Source organism: Neolamprologus multifasciatus, chromosome 13, assembly GCF_963576455.1.
Source record: "Neolamprologus multifasciatus chromosome 13, fNeoMul1.2, whole genome shotgun sequence".
Classification (NCBI taxonomy): Eukaryota; Metazoa; Chordata; class Actinopteri; order Cichliformes; family Cichlidae; genus Neolamprologus; species Neolamprologus multifasciatus.
Window position 1 is genome coordinate 21,096,901 of NC_140451.1, and position 18,275 is coordinate 21,115,175.

Consider the following 18,275-nt stretch of genomic DNA (forward strand, 5'->3'; position numbering starts at 1 on the left):
CGATAAAAGATGATGATGATCTGGTATGTGTAACTTTCCTGTTGTACTATTAACGTAATTTTGTTTTTGGTTATAATTGTGTTTGCTTTTGCAACATAGCTCTAGAGATATATGTGATTTTCTGTCATTGCTGACTGCTTGACTAAGCGGTGGTTTCTGGGACTTTCACAGTAGCTTTACAGTAGCTTCTCATGAAGACCCGGTGACAGAAAGCGCAACTAAACCAAACAGGAAACCCCGCCCCATCGTGTTGCAAGCGCGCCTACAAATTTTAGCCTCGACACATTTCAGGCTCTGGACTCACTGCGTGATGGCGACGAAGTTTTCATTGTGGTTTAGTTCCTGTGTTTGGCTCGCTGTGTCACTGTAAGTAATCAGATGTAGACTAGATAGTCCTCTATTATCTGTCTCTACTAGCTTTACTAACTGCTCGGCTCGGTGTAAGGTGGTTACCACAGGGGTGGTTGGGAACGAAGGGTGATACAACTTACCGTAACACCTGAGTTCAGAAGTGTGCGGTAAATTTAATCTTTAATAAAGGAATTAATTCATCTGTTTGGCGTCTTAACACCACCTATAAACTGCTATTTAACTTAAACGAACGTAATATTCTAAAAGGAAACCAAGCTGCTGCACTTTCAGTTTCGTTTTGCTTCTGTTGTTTTTTTTTATAGATGCGTTTGCTTTGCCTCGTCCCAGCGCCACAGGTCACTTAATGGGGCATCCCGCATCAGAAGAGAGCCGGCATGTTTGGATGGCACCTACAACTTTACAACATGGAGCTGTTGTAACTGCCCTGTTGGTAAGTGTCAGTGGTTATGTGAACTTAAAGAGCTCAAGCAATGTAGTTTGTAATTTTTAGTCTTTGTAATCTGTAGTGTTTTTGTTCTTCATTTAATCAAAACCAGGGATGTCCAAACTTTTTTCGAGAGTGTCATAAATTGACAATCACCCAGGGGCCAACAATTCTTCTTGCCTTTTTTGAAGCATAAAAAATATTATTTTAATATATATCTATATCTATCTATATCTATCTATCCATATATATATATGAGAGAGAGAGAGAGAGAATCCAGCACATAACAGCAGGGTGCAAGATGCTAGCAGGCAAGGCATACATGGAGCGCCATAACCAAGTGGCCGGCATAGTGTACAGGAACATCTGTACCGAGTATAACCTGGAAGTCCCGAGGTCAAAATGGTAAATGCCCCCAAGGGTGGTGGAGAATGACCGAGCTAAGATCCTGTGGGACTTCCAGATACAGACGGACAAATTGGTGGTGGCTAACCAACCAGACATAGTGGTGGTAGACAAACAGAAGAAGACGGCCGTAGTGATCGATGTAGCAGTTCCAAATGACAGCAATATCAGGAAGAAGGAACACGAGAAGCTGGAGAAATACCAAGGGCTCAGAGAAGAGCTCGAGAGGATGTGGAGGGTGAAGGTAACGGTGGTCCCCGTGGTAATCGGAGCACTAGGTGCGGTGACTCCCAAGCTAGGCGAGTGGCTCCAGCAGATCCCGGGAATAACATCGGAGATCTCTGTCCAGAAGAGCGCAGTCCTGGGAACAGCTAAGATACTGCACAGGACCCTCAAGCTCCCAGGCCTCTGGTAGAGGACCCGAGCTTGAAGGATAAACCGCCCGCAAGGGGCGTGCTGGGTGTTTTTTTTATATATTCAATAATACAAAAGTTATCATCACAGTGATCAGGTTAACAAAATAAAGCAATTGATCATTCACATGTTGCGAGAATATAAGAAAGATCAAGCTGTCTGGAATACCTGAAGCTTCAATGAAGCTGCTGAGTATCAGTGTCTCAGGTTCATTTTGAACAAGACTTACTATTTTGTGAGTGTACAAAACTTTTATACATTCATTGGTTGCACAGCACAGTGCTGCCACCATGTTGTGAAAAGAGAAGTTACGCTATATTAATTCTGTTTGTGGCCATAAATAATATATTTACGGTAGGAGTGAGGGGCCTGCAAAGGAGAATGACCTGGACTTGCTGGACATGCCTGATCAAAACATTTACTTTTGCCAGCCTGCATGCCAGCAACTCTGCAAGTCGTATGCTTTACGAGGGCTTTCCAGATTATGTTTGCTAGAAATTTTCCGTTCATATTTCCAGTTATTCTGACACCTCATGAGTCACCAATCTTATGACTGAACTTCTCCCTAAATTTCTGTAACAGAGTGAGATAGCACAACCTGTTGAGCCAGAACAGCCAAATAACTGGGAAAATAAGCCTTAATTAAAGATTAATTAAAGATTAAAATAAAAATAACAACAACAAAACATCACTAACCTGTCTTCTTTTTTTTTTCTCCCATTAACTTATGACCCCCTTGCTTATCTCTGGTGGTGCTGTGGAGCAGTCAACTCTTAGGATAGGACCCAATAGAAAGGTCTATGAAGCTTTAAAGGGGGGAAAAAAGTTCAGACTTCACCTTTTAATTGTTGCTGTATCTATAGTACCAATTACATAATTAATATATTAGTCACATTCAGCTGTGTAGCTGGGTGATGTTTTTTGATAAACAGTAGTGCTGTGCTGGGTTTTTCATTATTTTTCATTTCAAAAGTAAGGGTGTTATTCTTTAAGTTAAATACAGATCTACTAGTGTTTGTTATTATCAGGGGTGCAATTAAGTGATCCGCAGGTGCGCATTCGCTGTCAAAATAAAAGACACGCACCAGATTATTAAGTCAAAAGACACAACGTCGTAGTCCCACACCAAGAGCTTTATTGGTTACGCCATGTTCTCCCCCTTTCCGCTCACACACCATAACAACGACTTTTCGCGGGCAACAATACTCTCGCAATATAACAGAAAACAACAAGTTAACAGAGATAAGAAGTTGCAACGAATGCGCACCTGCGGACCACTTACTTGCACCACTGGTTATTGTATTCTATTCATGTTTAAACAGTGTAATACCATTAACAGACTTTCTTCTGCATCATCTCTCTCCACTCTGTAGGACAGCGAGTAATACAGCATTGCACTATTGGCAATAAAAAGGATGGAAAATGTGAAATCTGCGAGAATGGCAAATACAACAGTGAGCCTAGTAACCGGGAGACCTGTCACCCCTGCACCTCCTGCGCACAGGCAAATGGTACAATTATGATAGGACATGGCTGTTCCTTTTATTCACAGCTAAACTAAAGACAAAATATTAGAGAAAAGTTCATCTTTTGCTGCAGAATGTTTGACTCGTCACAGCTCTAACGATGCTTAAGTCCAGTATGAGGACCCTGAAATCAAATCAGCTATCATTAACCATTATCTACTGGATTATACATGTGCTATATTGATTAGCAGTTTCTTAGATGTCATATTTTAATATTTTATTTTTAAATATATAAGGTTAGCAGATAATTAAAATGCAGTACCAGAATTATCCAAGCATTATTTCAATTTATATATGAAAGTTCACATCCCATCTTTTTATACGAAAAAGTAAAGGAAAACCGTCCTTGGTCTATTTCACAATTAAAACAATGCAAGTTTCTTCTCAATAATAACTTGTGTGACTTTTCTCAACTTTTCAGCTAATTTAGAAGTAGAAGAAGAGTGCACTATTGGTAGGGACACCAAGTGTCGATGCAAGAAAGATCACTTCTGCAGCAGTGAAAGTTGCACAATCTGCCATCCATGTAAAAAGTAAGTTTGATTTGACTTTGAAATCACATTCAGCATGTAAATCTGTGCATATTCCCTAGTGCTAATGTACTAGACCTGAGTACAGTATTCATATTAATACATTGTACAAAATAATAGGAACACCTATTAATGTAATGTAGCTCAATACATCGCCATCTTAGTAATACACTTAAATAATTGGAACATTTCCAGCATTGTTTGCTGAAACTCATTCATTTTGTAAAAGCAGAAGTGATGGAAGAGCTATTGTAATGGTTTTCATTAGATTGCAAACATGTTTCTAACAAAGAGTTTGTGACGTGTGTGTAGCTCCTTTAAAAAATCTATTGTCTATTGACTTGTCCTTTAAGGCTGTCCGCTCCCTTTGTAGTTATTTTTGATTCATTCGTGGTTGTTTGTTGTTTTGGTTCAAGATGTGGAATTGGTGGTGTTAAAGAAGCCTGTACAGCCAACAGTGATGCAGTCTGCAATGGAAATGGTGGAGGTAAGGTGTTCTTAAGTATTATTGGATTTTAATAAATCATATTGGACACATTTAGCATTGCAAAATATTAATGGTCATATCTTCTCATTTCAGCTATTGCTGGATTTATTATTCTAGGACTTTTTATTGCTGGAGCCGTTGTTGGAATAAAATGGATAGCGAGTGAGTATTTCTGCTAATATATGAGTAAAGCAACACCAGATGACATTGTGTGTTTCCTTGCTCAGCACTGAAGGCTTTATTTATATTCAGTTCAATATTTAGTCGTATCTTGATCAATTTTTCTGTGTAATTTCTATTCGTGTTTCATTAGGGAGAAAACAAAAGAAAGAGGATGAAAAAAGCAAAGAGGTAAGTTATTTTCTTTGGACACCTGTGACGTGATATTTACTCTTTGATCTCTGGTTCATCCAATTGCCTTTCTGCACACATTCACACACGCGCACACACACACACACACACACACACACACATGGACATGAGCAGTTTGTTACTTCATCGCAAACAAAACTGAAAAGAATTAAAACTTTTATTTTTTTTCTGCTTCACAGAAGCTCATCCGCCGTCTTTCAGGTAACGAACATGACTTTATTCAAGCCAATATAAGAGCTTTAATTATTCTCTGTCTTTTGACCTAACCAGTCAGAATCAGATTTTAGAACAAGTTATTGTGCATATCATGCATTTGCATTTTTTCATACGGTTATTTTTCTGTAAACTTTTAATTTCTTTGGAACAAAAGTGCATTACCCTCTTTTCTTTCTGATCATGACTTTAACGTTTTCATCCATTAATCAAAAAACATTGCATATTTCATGCTCAGTAAATTATAATATTGTGATTTGTGGTCTTAATACCCATCTTTTAATATTTTTTCTTTTTACATTATTTTCAGATGTTGACATTGATCCTCACCTGTCTGATATTGCAAGGGAGCTTGGATGGAAAAATGCAAGAAACCTAGCTCTCCGCACTGGGATAAGTGTGACTACTACTGAATCTTATGAAATGGAGTATCGAAATGATGCTGAGGAGCGAACGCTGCAGCTGCTACTGACGTGGGTGGAGAAGGAAGGCAGACAGGCCTCAAAGAAACTTATAGAAAACCTTGTGGATATGAAACAAAAGAAAAAAGCAAAACAGATCAGAGACATATTGTTAAAACATAGTTCACCATCAAACAATCCTGCAAGTAACTGCTGACATGTATACACAATGAAATTGAATGACTTTGAATTCTAAAGAAACAATCTTGCAAAGTTACCTCTTGATTTTCAATTCAGGTTGTGAAAGCTGATTTCGAGTTGCAATATATGTAAATTTGATTGTTTTTATTTTTCAGTGTTTTTAATTTCATGATCATAATAATAATGCTCATTTTAAAAAATCCACGTGTCATAAGGGACAGATGAATGTCTTGCTACAGCTTCTATATTATGCGATAATATTTGATGAAACTGGAGTTTGTAAAAGTTTTGTTTTGGTTCCTTCCTTGCTTTTCATGGCTTATTTTTAGGTCTATTACGTAGCTGTTATCTAATGCTAATAAACATTTTTCAAACTTCAAAAGAGAAAACACTTAAAATAAAAACAACTAATAAAAATGTCCTCTTTCATTGGCCCTTTGGCTGGGTTTTGCACAACAAGATCTTTGTTTAAAGGAAATATATTAAAAACTATCACCACTTCCTAGCTTTTTAACATTATTAAACCCATCCATCCAGTAATTTTTCCTGCCTGAGAAGAACTGGGGTGTTCCCACATGAGATATATAATCTCTCCAGTGACTTCTCGACCAAAGCTATTGCTGTTTACCAAAAACAAACTAAAATCTAAAACTGGAAATTAAAAAAAAGTTAACTAAAAATAAAAACTAGGCTTTTGAAAAATGTACTAAACATAATTTTGTGAACATGGAAAACTAACTATGATATTTTTTAGTTTGATTGGATATTTTTTTTTCCAAACTTTTATCCTTATGAGACTTTGTTGGGATGTTAACAAGACAAGTCAACTGTTTTCAAAACACTGTAATACCTGTACTGATTTTCCTAAATCTTGCCCTTCATACAATAATGTCAAAGTTCTGGGTCTTTCTGACCCAGCTTTTTGTGTTTTTATATTATGGTTTATGTTTTGAGTCCTTTGTTGTACTATGTTTGTTATTTCCCTAGGTTTCAGTTATGGTTATCATAGGTTTAGTTCTTCACTGTGTTCCATGTTGTGTCTACTGTGCCTTTCTGTACCATGTTTCAGGTTACTATGTTCTGTCTCCACATATGCTGTTAAGTTTACATGTCTAGAGTTCAGTCAGTGTGTTTCCTGTTTTACTTTGAAGGTCCATGTCTCATTTCAGTGTTTCTAGTTTGCTTCCCTTGTCTCATCCAGCCTGATTACTCCCAGCTGTGACAAATAATAATTAATAGAGACTATAACTAATACAAAAACTGAGTAAAAATACCACCAACAGCTGACTGTGGAATATTTAGAAGTAAGGACATTTCACAACTGGACATGTTGCACAGGTAGCATCCTATCACGGGTATTTACTTGAAACAATTAATATACAGCAGTATTTTGTTTATAATAAAATGGAATGGTTGTATCTTTGTATTTCAGTTATTGCAAAAAAATTGTTGTGGTTGGTGTTGTTGTTATTGGTGTCATCTCTCCAGTGGGTTATGTTGCAATCTGGAGAACGAGCCAAAGTATTTCTGCTAATATATGAATAAAGGACCACCAGAGGGCACAAGACCTATGAAGAGTTCCTCAGTGCAGTACTGAAGGCTATGCAGCACCGTATGCAACAAGCTGTGATGTGCTGTGTATTCTGATGCCTCTCTGTCAGAACCAGTTGCAGTAACTTCTCTGTTGGATCTTAACACATAGGACCACTGGGCATCAGAGAAAAGCTTGACAAATGTAAGGCACTCAGCAGCTGAGGTAAACGTGAAGAGAAAATAAAACTGGGACAAAAATTAACTCTATGATCTCTTAGTCAGTCCCCCAGAACCGGGAGAACTTGCCTCTCTGTGTTTCTCTCCGAGTTTGCTGTTGCTGACAAAGCAAAATGTAACTGTGCTGAGAGTTTTCTGAAAAGATTGCATGATGATGAATCATTACATGACAAACAAAGCATTTCCTGCTTTTTCATATCAAACAGCTTCCAGACTTTGACCGCACTCATTGAACAGAGCAATACTCAGAGCAATGGTGAAGTCTAAGGAACTCTGAGGAGGTCTAAGAAGGAGAACTGAAGATTTACACAAGTGGGGAAGATCTCTTGGAGCCATTTCCAAATAACTGCACCTCACCCCCAATCAGTGAGTGGCAGATGGCTTCCCCTACCTGAGACTCGATCTGCTGGAGATTTCCTCCTGTTAAAAGAGGTTTCCTCCTGTTAAAAGTGGTTTCCCTCCCCACTATAACATTCATGCCATGATGTGGGTAAACATCTGACCACAACTTTCAACAAGCTCGGTGCACTTTCCTTTAAAAAAAAAAAGGGGTCATATACAGCTTTAATCTATGCTAATTGTAAGGAATAATGGGAGAAAACTTCCCAATAATGAAAAACAGAATAGAGAGACAATTTTGGTATCTAATCAGTACTTAAAGTAAATCTGCTTTAAAATGTAATAATTGATCTTGTGCGCCTGTGTGTGATAATAGTTTTTGTCTGTTTCTATTATGAGCTCGATGTAGAAACATTGTAACTATAAATGTCATTTGATGCTACTAAGTAACTATTCATTTACACAGAGGCACGTCCCAACTTCCACTAATGGCCCAATCCAGGAACTCGCTGCTGTTACGTAATGCAATGCTGCTTTCACTTGCATTCGGAAAAAAACTGTTGCATTCACTGGAACTGGAACTTCACAGCTTCGGTGAACAACTGCCTATCAGATTCGGGGTGGTCACGTCTGTACCACAGGATTACTACTAATAGGCTTATTACTGTGTATTTTTGTGCCGTTTCCAAGGTAGACTGAGATTTTTATCCACGAACATGAAGCGCACTTCATTTATTATTTTTTAAAATTGCCCATTATTATGTCTTATGTATTATTATTATTATAGATCTTGTTAGTGTGCTCAATGACTGCGCACACACGCTTTCACATTTTAAGACTAAATATAATGGACTTAGTATTTGCAACTGTATAACACTTTGTAGCAAAAGCAGAAGAAGCACTAAATAGGAAAAAATAATCAGATTCCTTTACACTAGAGCTGAATTTCACAATATAGCAGTATCTTGCAATGTAACATTGCTACGATTAAATGTTGTGAAGTTGATTTAAATTGCAATATTTGCCCGGTTAGCTGAATATAACATTTATTTAAGATGTATTTAAAATTCTGGATGACATTAAGAATTGTTGCACGTAATTTATGCTCCTCACATTTCATAAAAGTCCCTGCTGTTCTGGGTGATGAGAGGAAGCAGGGCGGTCCCTCTGTCTATGCATGGGTGGAGCGCGCAGTGAGGAAATGTCAGAAGGAAGCTGAGAAACGGTCCCCGCGCCACTCGCATGAGGCTGCTCTCACCGGATGACCCGAAAGATGAACTTTATCACCATGAACTCACCCAGAAACACCACACGGGTAGGCCTGCTAACTTTTTACAATCGCATTCGTCTTTACGCGCAAGTCTCCAAACTTGTTGATGGGACGACAGGAGCTCCAGGCTGCTAAGCGTGCAGTTATTTTACCAGATTACGCGAGGCACGTTTAAGCTGCTCTTTGTTGCTTTATGAAGCTCCACGCAGGATGAAACACAGCAGCGTGTGGTAAGCGACCGGCCTGTGAAGTGAGTGATGAGTGTGGAATAATATTTTTTTAGTCTGTTTCCCTTTTTTAGTCCCTCTCTATTTTGTTGCTAAGACAACAGAGGAGGTGACCGCTCGTAGGGCTATTAACACGTCACTGTGTCAGCACGCAGCTACGTCAGCGTGGGAGAGTCGCTGTTTAGTATTTTCCCCCAAAAAATGCCAGGATATAATTGGATGTAGGGTGGTGCAGCAACAGTGGTGGAAACATTTTTCATTCATTCCTGTGCGTATGAATCATTTTAAAGTAGGTTTCGTTTGAACACAGGATATTTCATGTTGCTCCTAAATCAGAATATTTGCAAAAAAACAAAACATATGTATATACGGTTATGTCTTTGTGTCATCATTTATACGCTTCTGTGTCGTATCTATATGTAGATGCTTTGGCATTTCATCTGCTGTTTTTAAAACCACTAAGTTGCCAAAGATAAAACAAAACAAAACAAAACATGAAGCCTGGGTGATTAAACCTTGCATAAAGTCATGCCTTTGAAAAACTACACCCTTACTCCTCCACAGGAATTAGGAGGGTAAGTAGCAGCCAGCTACTGTTATTCAAATAGGCTTTATCAGTGGATAGTCTGTCAAGTGTCACCACCTTCATAACAGCACAAGTTTGGCAGTTTGCTGGTCTGGAGTGTGTTAACAAAATGTCACAATCTGCCCAGCAGTGGACGTCCCAGCAAATTGAGGCCTCAGTTAGCATGTTAGATGTTAAAAAGAAATAACAGTACAATTTGAAAAAGATGGAAAAATTATGGCTGGGTTTCCAGGAGAAAGCCTTGTCTGAATATGGCGGTATGGCTTTGCAAAGTTACATTTGAACAAGCCAGTTCTGGAACAATATCCTTTGGACAGATGAGACCAAAGTGGAGCTGTTTGGATATAATGTATAGCACCACAGTGTAAGAAAAACCAAACACAGTATATCAACACAAAAACCCTATCCTAATCTTTCAAGCACGGTAGTGAAGTGGTGATGATTTGGGTTGTTTGGCAGCCACAGAACTCCTCTGGCTTCAAATTAAATCAAATTTGAGGCCATCGGTCTGACAGCTCAAGCTTGGGCCAATCTGGGAGGTACAATAGGACAATGATCCCAAGTACAGCAGCAACTCTATAACAGAATTGCTGAAAAAGAAAACCTTAACCTGATCAAAACACCATGGTGGGAACTTTAGAGAGCTATGCATAAACAAATGCCCACAAGTGTCATTACACCACATGCTGCTAAAGATGGTTCTACAAGCTACTGAGTCATAGGGTGTACTTAGTTTCTATAGGACTGCATAGAGTCCAATTTGTCTTCCACATGATTTTACATGATGGAAATAACTGCTCATGACCTTTTAAATAAATTAAGCATAAACATAAACTGGGACAAGCTTCCTGTTGCCAGGATGACTAATAAAGGTGCTTAACTTCAGCTATGTCTGTAGAATTTCTTCTTAAATGCATGCGTGGCAGAGAAATATTTTTATGAAGCTGCACTGAGCTCTGATCATTAGTGCAATTATATATTATTATTATTAATAATAATAATAATAATAATAATAATAATAATAATAATAATGGATTGCATTTATATAGCACTTTTCGGGACCCTCAAAGCGCTTTACAATTCCACTATTCATCCACTCTCACATTCACACACTGGTGGAGGCAAGCTACAGCTGTAGCCACAGCTGCCCTGGGGCAGACTGACAGAAGTGAGGCTGCCATATTGCGCCATCGGCCCCTCTGGCCATCACCAGTAGGCGGCAGGTGAAGTGTCTTGCCCAAGGACACAACGACCGAGACTTAAGTGCAGGTACTTTGTGAAATCTAATTGTTTGTGAAATCTGTTCCTTTGCTATTTTTACCAACTTGAACTTGAACTAGAAATCTGAAATAAAGGGAATTAAAACCTTTCTTTTACCCTTCCTAAGATGAAAAAAACACACACTTAACACTGCTTTGATATTGTGTTTCATTGAAGAGTATGGCTACTTGATCCATCTCTCAGTCTGTTCTTCTCTGACTTTCCGTAAACCCTCAGTTGCAAATACTTGAAAAGAGTCAGTCTCCTGTTATGTTTCTGTTATATAGCAATCGCTACTCCTAAATGATTGAGAAGAGCTACGTCTCGAGGCTCTTGGCTGCTGCAGTGTTTGTTTGAGTAGTCTCATTAATGTAAGTCTTGGAAATCTTCCCAGTGAGTAAGTCATGGGAAGTTTCCCCCGGCTCTTTGGCCTCACATACTTCATTACCGCTATCTTTTTAAAATCTTGAGTCTTGCAGAGAACAGTTCATCATCTCATGATGTTACAGTGAGATCACGATGCATGTGTACTTCCCTGTTCTTGTTTCACTTGTGTGCTAGAGGAAACCTCATTTTTGGCACCTTATATGACAAGATTTTATTCATGTCAGAGTTGACAATTTCCGTTTTTCAGTCCGGCCAGCCGAACACGGATGCTTCTTAAGCTCCTACCCTTTAAACATCTGTAACACAATACTAAATAGTGAGTATAAGCATCACACAGGGGCAAATTCTGGTTTAAACTTGAAGCTTAAGAAAGACATTTATGTAATATCCTCTTTCTCCTTGTATATTGCATGTTGGTTATCTGTTGAAATCCAGGAAAGTAGATATGAAGTCAATGGAAACTGTTTTCTGTATTGTTTTACACTGATGCTGAATTGCACAGTGTACAAACTAGGATTTTCTTTCTTTTAAGAAAGCGGTATTGTTTTGCTATATCTTCGATAAAAGGATATAAATGTCAACAGACACAATGTGTGGTAACTAAATATGTTTATCGGAGGAGGGCAAAGTTATTCTCATGGGCTCGGTCTTCCTTCCTCCTGTGTTGCAAAGCCTGATACTGGACAAGTGCGTCACTCAGCGCACTTCTTCTATATTTAGAGGTACAGTCTGTGCTTCCCCTGGTGGGTGGAGAGCTTGATCAAAAATAACTGGATTTTGTATACAAATATGTCGTGATTTTATACATCAGCCCCTACACCAGCGGTCCCCAACCTTTTTTGTGCCACGGACCGGCCTTTAAGGTGTCACGGATAAATACAACAAAATAAAACCCGCACAGGTACCAAAAAAAGAACATTTATTCATAATACACGGGAAAAGACCCAGGGAAACAGAGTTAATGATAAAAACAATAACAAAATAACGATGAAAACCTGAAAACCACAAATTTCACACCCGAGACTCAACTCTCGCGACCTGGTACCAAACAATTCATGGACCGGTATCGGTCCATGGCCCGTGGGTTGGGGACCACTGCCCTAAACCATTTGTATCTGCTCTGACTGTATTTATGTTTCTATTTCAGGATCTGCTTGAATGTGCACATTAGAAACGAGCTGAAGATGCAGGGGGCCATTGCACGGCTGTGCGTGGTGGTGGCTGCTGCCATATTAAACCATCCCTTGCTCTTTCCGCATGAAAACACCACACTCCCGGATCAGGATGAGGAGCTGATCGCTCGAATGCGGGAGCATGAGGCAAGACTGGAAATGGAGAAGGCCAAGTTGGAGAAAGAGCTTTCACAGATGGACTCAAAGCAGGAAGAGACCAGCTTGCAGGAAGGTTATAGTTGGTACTTTTGGAGCACGGTGTCTTTTATAATATTCTTCACCATTGAGATGTGCAGGGTGGATCTGGCTGATGGAGAAGTCCGGCAAGTTGAGGAGGAAGAGGTTTTTTCAGAGAGTGGATCCATCAACCCCAGGATGATGGTACTGGATAAGGACATCCTGAGTAACTTCTGTGATAAATGCACCTACACTTCAGCACATGAAAACTGGAGGGTGAGGGAGTTTGTCGAGGGTTTTGCAGATGACTTGCTCGAGTCACTCAGGAGCGTGTGCAACAGGGACACAGACATGGAAGTCGGGGACTTTGTTGGCATTGGAAGCATGTTTGAGTCCTGGAAGGTTTGCAAACCGCTCACATGTGACCTCATCGTGCCTTTCTCACCTCCAGATCCGCACTCCTTTCAGTACCACCTGTGGTGCAGCTCCTCCAGTGACATACCTCCTGATATGCAGGGCTGTGGGAAGATAAAGGTGACCACACCTGGGGAGAATAGTGGGGGCTGTCTCTGTGGCTCTGCTAACCTCGGAGAGGACATGCTTTGTCTGCTGCATGGCAGAAATGACACACCCAAAGTCAGTCTCAGTCCTGATGAACTGCTGTGCTCCAGAGACACAAACTGCTTGGCGAAAGACCAAGTCATGAAGTGGTTTCAGATCTCTGTAACCAAAGCGTGGGGACGCATCTCTCACAAATATGACTTTGATGTTACCTTTCGCAGCCTGGATGCTGCCGGTGCTCTGAAGATCCGATTCCCATCAGGGAAAATCATCGTAATGAACATCATTCCGGTGGTCCAGCTTGAGGATGCAGATGCTTATTTTGTCTCGCACTTTCCATCGGATGTTGACAGCATCCCAGACCCATACTGGCCCCTATCTGTTGCTGTCTACGAGAGGAATTTGCTGAAACATTTTTCTAAACGCCTACCAAAACATTCCTGTCATTTACACTGCCTCCAGATTGTTACTTTCTTACACAAAAAGCAATCAGGGCTAACTGGAAAAAGTGCCCTTACAAACTATCACTTAAAGACTGCTCTGTTGCACTTGTTGCTGAGTAAAAAGACCATCTCGTGGAGCATTGAGAGTATGCAGCACAGGGTCCAGGACTTGCTCAGCTTTGTGCAGAGGAGGCTGCAGGAGAAAAGACTTAACCATGTCATGTTTGGCAACACTAAAGTGCCAGAAGAGGTCCAGGTTCCTGAGATGATTCGCAGAGCAGAGCCCATCAACCTGTTCAGGACACTGGTGCTGCAGAGGGAGCTTTATGCAGCAACAGTCAGGCATTTTCAGGAAATGCTGAGAAATGCACCTGTGCTCATACAGGAGTATACACCGTACTTATCAAACGGAGGTTTACATCACAGCCTGGATGAAAGTTTATAGGCACTCAGCAACTGAACTATTTTAGACACATATATCAGACATATCGTTCAGTGATACTATAAGTAATGTTACTAACAAAAGGTGCACGCGCATCAGCTGATTTAGCTCTTGCTGGTAACTAAATTTGTAGTGGTTTTGCCGTAGCTGCTACTTTTAAAACTTTTTTAAATAAAATATGGTCTACTGCTAACACCGATGCTAAAGGAGGAACTGGAAAATTTAGTGGAGAAACCCAGAAATATTATTTACAATCTTATTGTAATAAATGTTTAGATTGAAATAAAAACAAAAAACAGCACAGTCATGCCAACACGATTCAGTACCATTAAAAACAGCAGCATCACTGCTCCACCTAGTGGTTGCAGATTGTATTAACCAAAGTAAAGTAGTCACAAATAGAAGGTGCACTGCAGTTATTTCAGCTGTGGCTGATATGTAGACTTGTAATGGTTTTATTGCAGCTGCTTTCTTTTAACGTTTTCTTGAGAATACAGCTTACTGCTATCAGACGCTGAGGGAAAAACCTCAACATCTTAGTGGAGGTGCCAGCAATACACACACTATGACACTGGTGTCCCTCGGCTCCTGGATGCTACATTTTAGCAGGAAATCTTAACATAAATACCTCTCATATTATACGGAGCCACACAGGAATCTTTAACAAACCAGTGCACTGTCTGCTTTGTATAACTGTGTTTTATGTATCATTGTTACTGGTGCAGATCTGATGGCAGCTATTAAGGATTGTTATTCTTTATGTATCTTTTATTGCTTGTTAGAGCTTTTTTCTGAATTTTGCTTGTTATATTTTTACTGTGTGTGTCTCTAGGTTATTAAATGAGACCATAAAAGGGAAACAATGTATTGTTTTTATGTGTCTTAAAGCACAAATAGAAAAATCAAATTTGCTGTCATTTCATTGACAGTATTTTTATTTTTTATTGAAAAATCAGTCATAGTCACTAATGCAGTAACATTAAATAATGGCTGAAGGTTTTGTTTGATACTCTCATCAATAACTTCCTACAGGCCGTAGTCAAAGTCTGGGTTTCCATCAAGGAAGGTCTTGAAGAAGGCCTTGTGGGCGTCTGGGCTGAACATGAGGGCTTTGACAGCCGAGTCCTGCAACATGAGTTCTGTCCACTTCTTCAGCTCAGGTGTGCCATCCAGAAACCTAATAAGACAAAGGGTAGAGTCATTTAAATATAAGTAAATTTGAACACTCATTTTTTTTGTAATAGTTTCAGCAACTGAGTGAAAAGTAAATCCATTAGCTTCGGCACACGGTAATAAATATTCAGCTAAAGTCACTTTGTTACTCCGTTAAAGAGACAAACGAGAGGCATTTTTTCCAGGTGCAGAAGTGGATCAGTGAACTCGCCACAAAATCGGACATTTGACTGAGAGTGCACAATATCCTCAACACATTTCCATTTCTTTTTAAATTTTTGAGTCGGCTCAGGCTTTAAAACTAGTCACACAGCTGGTGAATGACCTCTTTTTGGTTTCAAAGAGACATGAGCAATACATGAGCAGTGTTGCTAACTATGGACACAGTGCTTGCTGTGGCAATAAAACACAGCAAGCAATGCCCATTTGGCAGAGGTACACATTTATCTTTGTCTTTTAAAAAAAAAAAAAAACAGCAACATTTGGAAAAGCTGGAGTAAAAAGATTAAGGTAAAACTGATCTCTGTTGACCACAATAGTGCAACTAGTGGCACAGGAAGAACAGACTCCACTAACTAAAGTGTAAAACGTGTCGATTTTAGAAAAGGATGCTGCTCTCGATTGTTCATTTATAACTTTTGTAACATTTCTAGTAAATAATATACTTAGGCTCCTCACAGTTGAGCTTTTTTTTTAATATTTACAATTTTCTATAGGTTAAATATCTGTAAAGATTATTACTTACTGTTTGACCTGATACGCTTCTACCCTCTCAAACCACGGCCACATCATGTAGTCGATCATTGTTATAGAATTGCCACCAAAGAACTTGGTCTTCTTGTTAACGAGGTCCTAGAAATTGAATGTTACATTCAGTGTTACATACATACAGTTGTAATTAACTGGAATAACCAGGCGCTGTCAGGAAAGATAAACTTAATCGTTTTAATAAAAACAACCTTTGATCAATGACTGTGATTCACAGGCACACACTCATTCACACACAGTGTATGACCTCATATGTTGGGTTAATGGATAAAGGAGCCAGAGGCCTCAAAGGTGTGCCCTACCTCGTTTAACTTGGCAAACTTTTCTTTCAGTTCAGCTTCCAGTCCGGAGACATCCTCTCCCTTCTTTTTATCCATTGGGATCTTGTAGAAGTACGGTATCACCTGTAGGAAACAGTGACATTAATATTATTATTTGGTGGTGGTTAACAAAAAACATAACGTTAAGGTTTATATGCAAGTCTTTGTGTGACCTACTTTGGAAAAGTGCTCCAGCATCATCTTTTGCTGAGCCTTAGCAAAGGGAGAGGAGGGAAGCAGCTTATTTTCAGGGTAAACTTCATCCAGGTATTCACAGGTGATGGGTGACTCGTATATCACCTCACCAGCAGGTGTCTCAAGCGTTGGGACAAGACCAAATTGATTCTTCTTAAGGTACCAATCGGGTTTTTCTTTCAAGTGGACATTTATGGTTTCATATCTGAAAACAAAAAAGCAGGTTATGTGTGCATGTTTAAGCACAGGTTGAATGACTGTGATGATTTTTAATTTCTACAGTAAACTAGAATAAAGAGTAGCCTTACTTGATTCCTTTGGCTTTGAGCACAAGTCTGGTCCTTTGGGCAAAAGGGCAGAACCTCATGCTGTAAACCCTGATGTAGTCTTTAGGGACTGGGCCGGGGGCAGCACTACCTGAGGGATACAGAAATGTTTCTCCCATTAAAAGACTGGTCAGTAGGGAAACCTGAAGAGGGGTTACGTAAAGACCTTTCACCTGTTTAACTTTTACTAAAGTAAAAAAAAACCAACTATTTTGTACAGTAGTATAATTTTCAGAGTAATTTTATAGCTGACAGTTTGGGTTATGTTGTGCTTCCACATCAGCATTTTGTCTTCGTAGTATTTTTACACAACATCCCAAGCTTTTTGGAAACAGCATTAACTGACTTTACAAAAACCTTTATTTTCAAACTTACAGTGAATTTAGCATTTCTATTTGATTACAGGGCAGCTGACTGTGGATTATGCACATTTATACATTTGTAGTTGTACTTCAACTGGATTTTTTTTTTCTTTTCTGACGTCTGCTTGTTTTCAGAGACGCCACGGTGAGTCGCTGTTTGTTCAGACAAATTGGTTCAGGCATAAAGAGTTTCGTTTATAAACGTTTATAAATCAATAATCACCTGGACCGTTTGGCGCTTCAAATCGGCACGAAGAGGTTTCATAGGACTAAAGCATGATTTTGCAAAAACGAAGCTAAATCCTTACCACAGATCGAATCGGAGGAAGAAAACTATTGCATTTCACATCGATAAGCAGCCTTCAGTTAACAGAGTAATACTTTATTTCTTACCTTTAGCGAGACACTTTTCAGCAGACATGTTGGCGCTTGAAGTAACGAATGATTAGAAACAGATTGTAAAGGACGGAGCTAAAGTTTATATTTTACGCTCTAGTTCCGCGGTGGGCGTGTCAAACTGAGTCGACACGCCCACCAAAGACGTGTTTCTTTTCTTCTCTTCAAAGGAGCCGTCGTGGAAGTTTAAACTATGTTGTTCATACAGACAGTCATATGACAAATAAAGTTCCCACAACACGGACTTTGTGCACTTTAGTGAAAATGAAGGACACACCCCATGATTCAGCAGCTTGCAGAACCAACTTTGGCAGCAGTAACTTAAAGCAATGGTTTTCTGATTACTTTATTAGTGTCTCACATATAAAGGAATGTTCTCCCACTCGTCTCTTCAGCTTTGTTTCCGTTAATTGGGTCATTTGTTTATGTACAGCTCTCTGAAGGAGTACAGCACTTCAGGCAGTTTGGTGTCTGGACCTCAGCCCTTGAAGCACCTTGAGTCTTTTATTGTACAGCCATTCTGTTGTAGATTTGCTGCTGTGCTTAGGTTTATTGTCCTGTTGCACTTTGGACCAAATGTTAGCTGTCAAACAGATGTCCTCACATTTGACTCTAGAATACTTTGCTATGCAGAGGTGTTCATGCTCCTCTGCAAAACAAAACAAGCCTTAATCATCACCCCCTCAACCACCATGTTCAGTGTGAGGTGTTTGTGCTGCTATGGGGTTATTTACTTCAGTTCCAACTTCAGGAGGT

General features: G+C 39.5%; 3 protein-coding genes across 3 annotated transcripts; 2 read left to right on the forward strand and 1 right to left on the reverse strand.

Annotated features, from left to right (window-relative positions):
• Window positions 1-114: 114 nt before the first annotated feature.
• Window positions 115-5,840, forward strand: fas (Fas cell surface death receptor). The gene is made up of 9 exons (XM_085182674.1): window positions 115-366; window positions 675-802; window positions 2,989-3,126; window positions 3,563-3,674; window positions 4,088-4,158; window positions 4,252-4,320; window positions 4,472-4,509; window positions 4,710-4,731; window positions 5,054-5,840. Exons 1-9 carry the CDS (start codon window positions 311-313, stop codon window positions 5,359-5,361), a joined length of 942 nt encoding a protein of 313 aa, XP_085038800.1. The 5' UTR covers window positions 115-310; the 3' UTR covers window positions 5,362-5,840.
• Window positions 4,277-17,658, reverse strand: LOC146505509 (glutathione S-transferase omega-1-like). The gene is made up of 6 exons (XM_085182677.1): window positions 17,517-17,658; window positions 16,744-16,852; window positions 16,418-16,640; window positions 16,223-16,324; window positions 15,898-16,004; window positions 4,277-15,156 (listed from the first exon to the last, which is right to left on the reverse strand). Exons 1-6 carry the CDS (start codon window positions 17,542-17,544, stop codon window positions 15,006-15,008), a joined length of 720 nt encoding a protein of 239 aa, XP_085038803.1. The 5' UTR covers window positions 17,545-17,658; the 3' UTR covers window positions 4,277-15,005.
• itprip (inositol 1,4,5-trisphosphate receptor interacting protein) lies at window positions 8,844-15,627 on the forward strand. The gene is made up of 2 exons (XM_085182673.1): window positions 8,844-8,954; window positions 12,332-15,627. Exons 1-2 carry the CDS (start codon window positions 8,935-8,937, stop codon window positions 13,980-13,982), a joined length of 1,671 nt encoding a protein of 556 aa, XP_085038799.1. The 5' UTR covers window positions 8,844-8,934; the 3' UTR covers window positions 13,983-15,627.
• Window positions 17,659-18,275: the final 617 nt, after the last annotated feature.

What these genes read in the sequence shown, in the direction of transcription:
- fas (XM_085182674.1), top strand. Translation starts at nt 311, where the DNA reads ATGGCGACGAAGTTTTCATTGTGGTTTAGTTCCTGTGTTTGGCTCGCT. An exon ending in CTGCAATGGAAATGGTGGAG is followed by an intron (nt 4,159 to 4,251) that starts GTAAGGTGTTCT and finishes TTCTCATTTCAG; the next exon opens with CTATTGCTGGATTTATTATT. An exon ending in AGGATGAAAAAAGCAAAGAG is followed by an intron (nt 4,510 to 4,709) that starts GTAAGTTATTTT and finishes TCTGCTTCACAG; the next exon opens with AAGCTCATCCGCCGTCTTTC.
- itprip (XM_085182673.1), top strand. Translation starts at nt 8,935, where the DNA reads ATGAAACACAGCAGCGTGTG. An exon ending in ATGAAACACAGCAGCGTGTG is followed by an intron (nt 8,955 to 12,331) that starts GTAAGCGACCGG and finishes TTTCTATTTCAG; the next exon opens with GATCTGCTTGAATGTGCACA.
- LOC146505509 (XM_085182677.1), bottom strand. Translation starts at nt 17,544, where the DNA reads ATGTCTGCTGAAAAGTGTCTCGCTAAAG. An exon ending in TGAAAAGTGTCTCGCTAAAG is followed by an intron (nt 16,853 to 17,516) that starts GTAAGAAATAAA and finishes TGTATCCCTCAG; the next exon opens with GTAGTGCTGCCCCCGGCCCA. An exon ending in CTCAAAGCCAAAGGAATCAA is followed by an intron (nt 16,641 to 16,743) that starts GTAAGGCTACTC and finishes TTTTGTTTTCAG; the next exon opens with ATATGAAACCATAAATGTCC.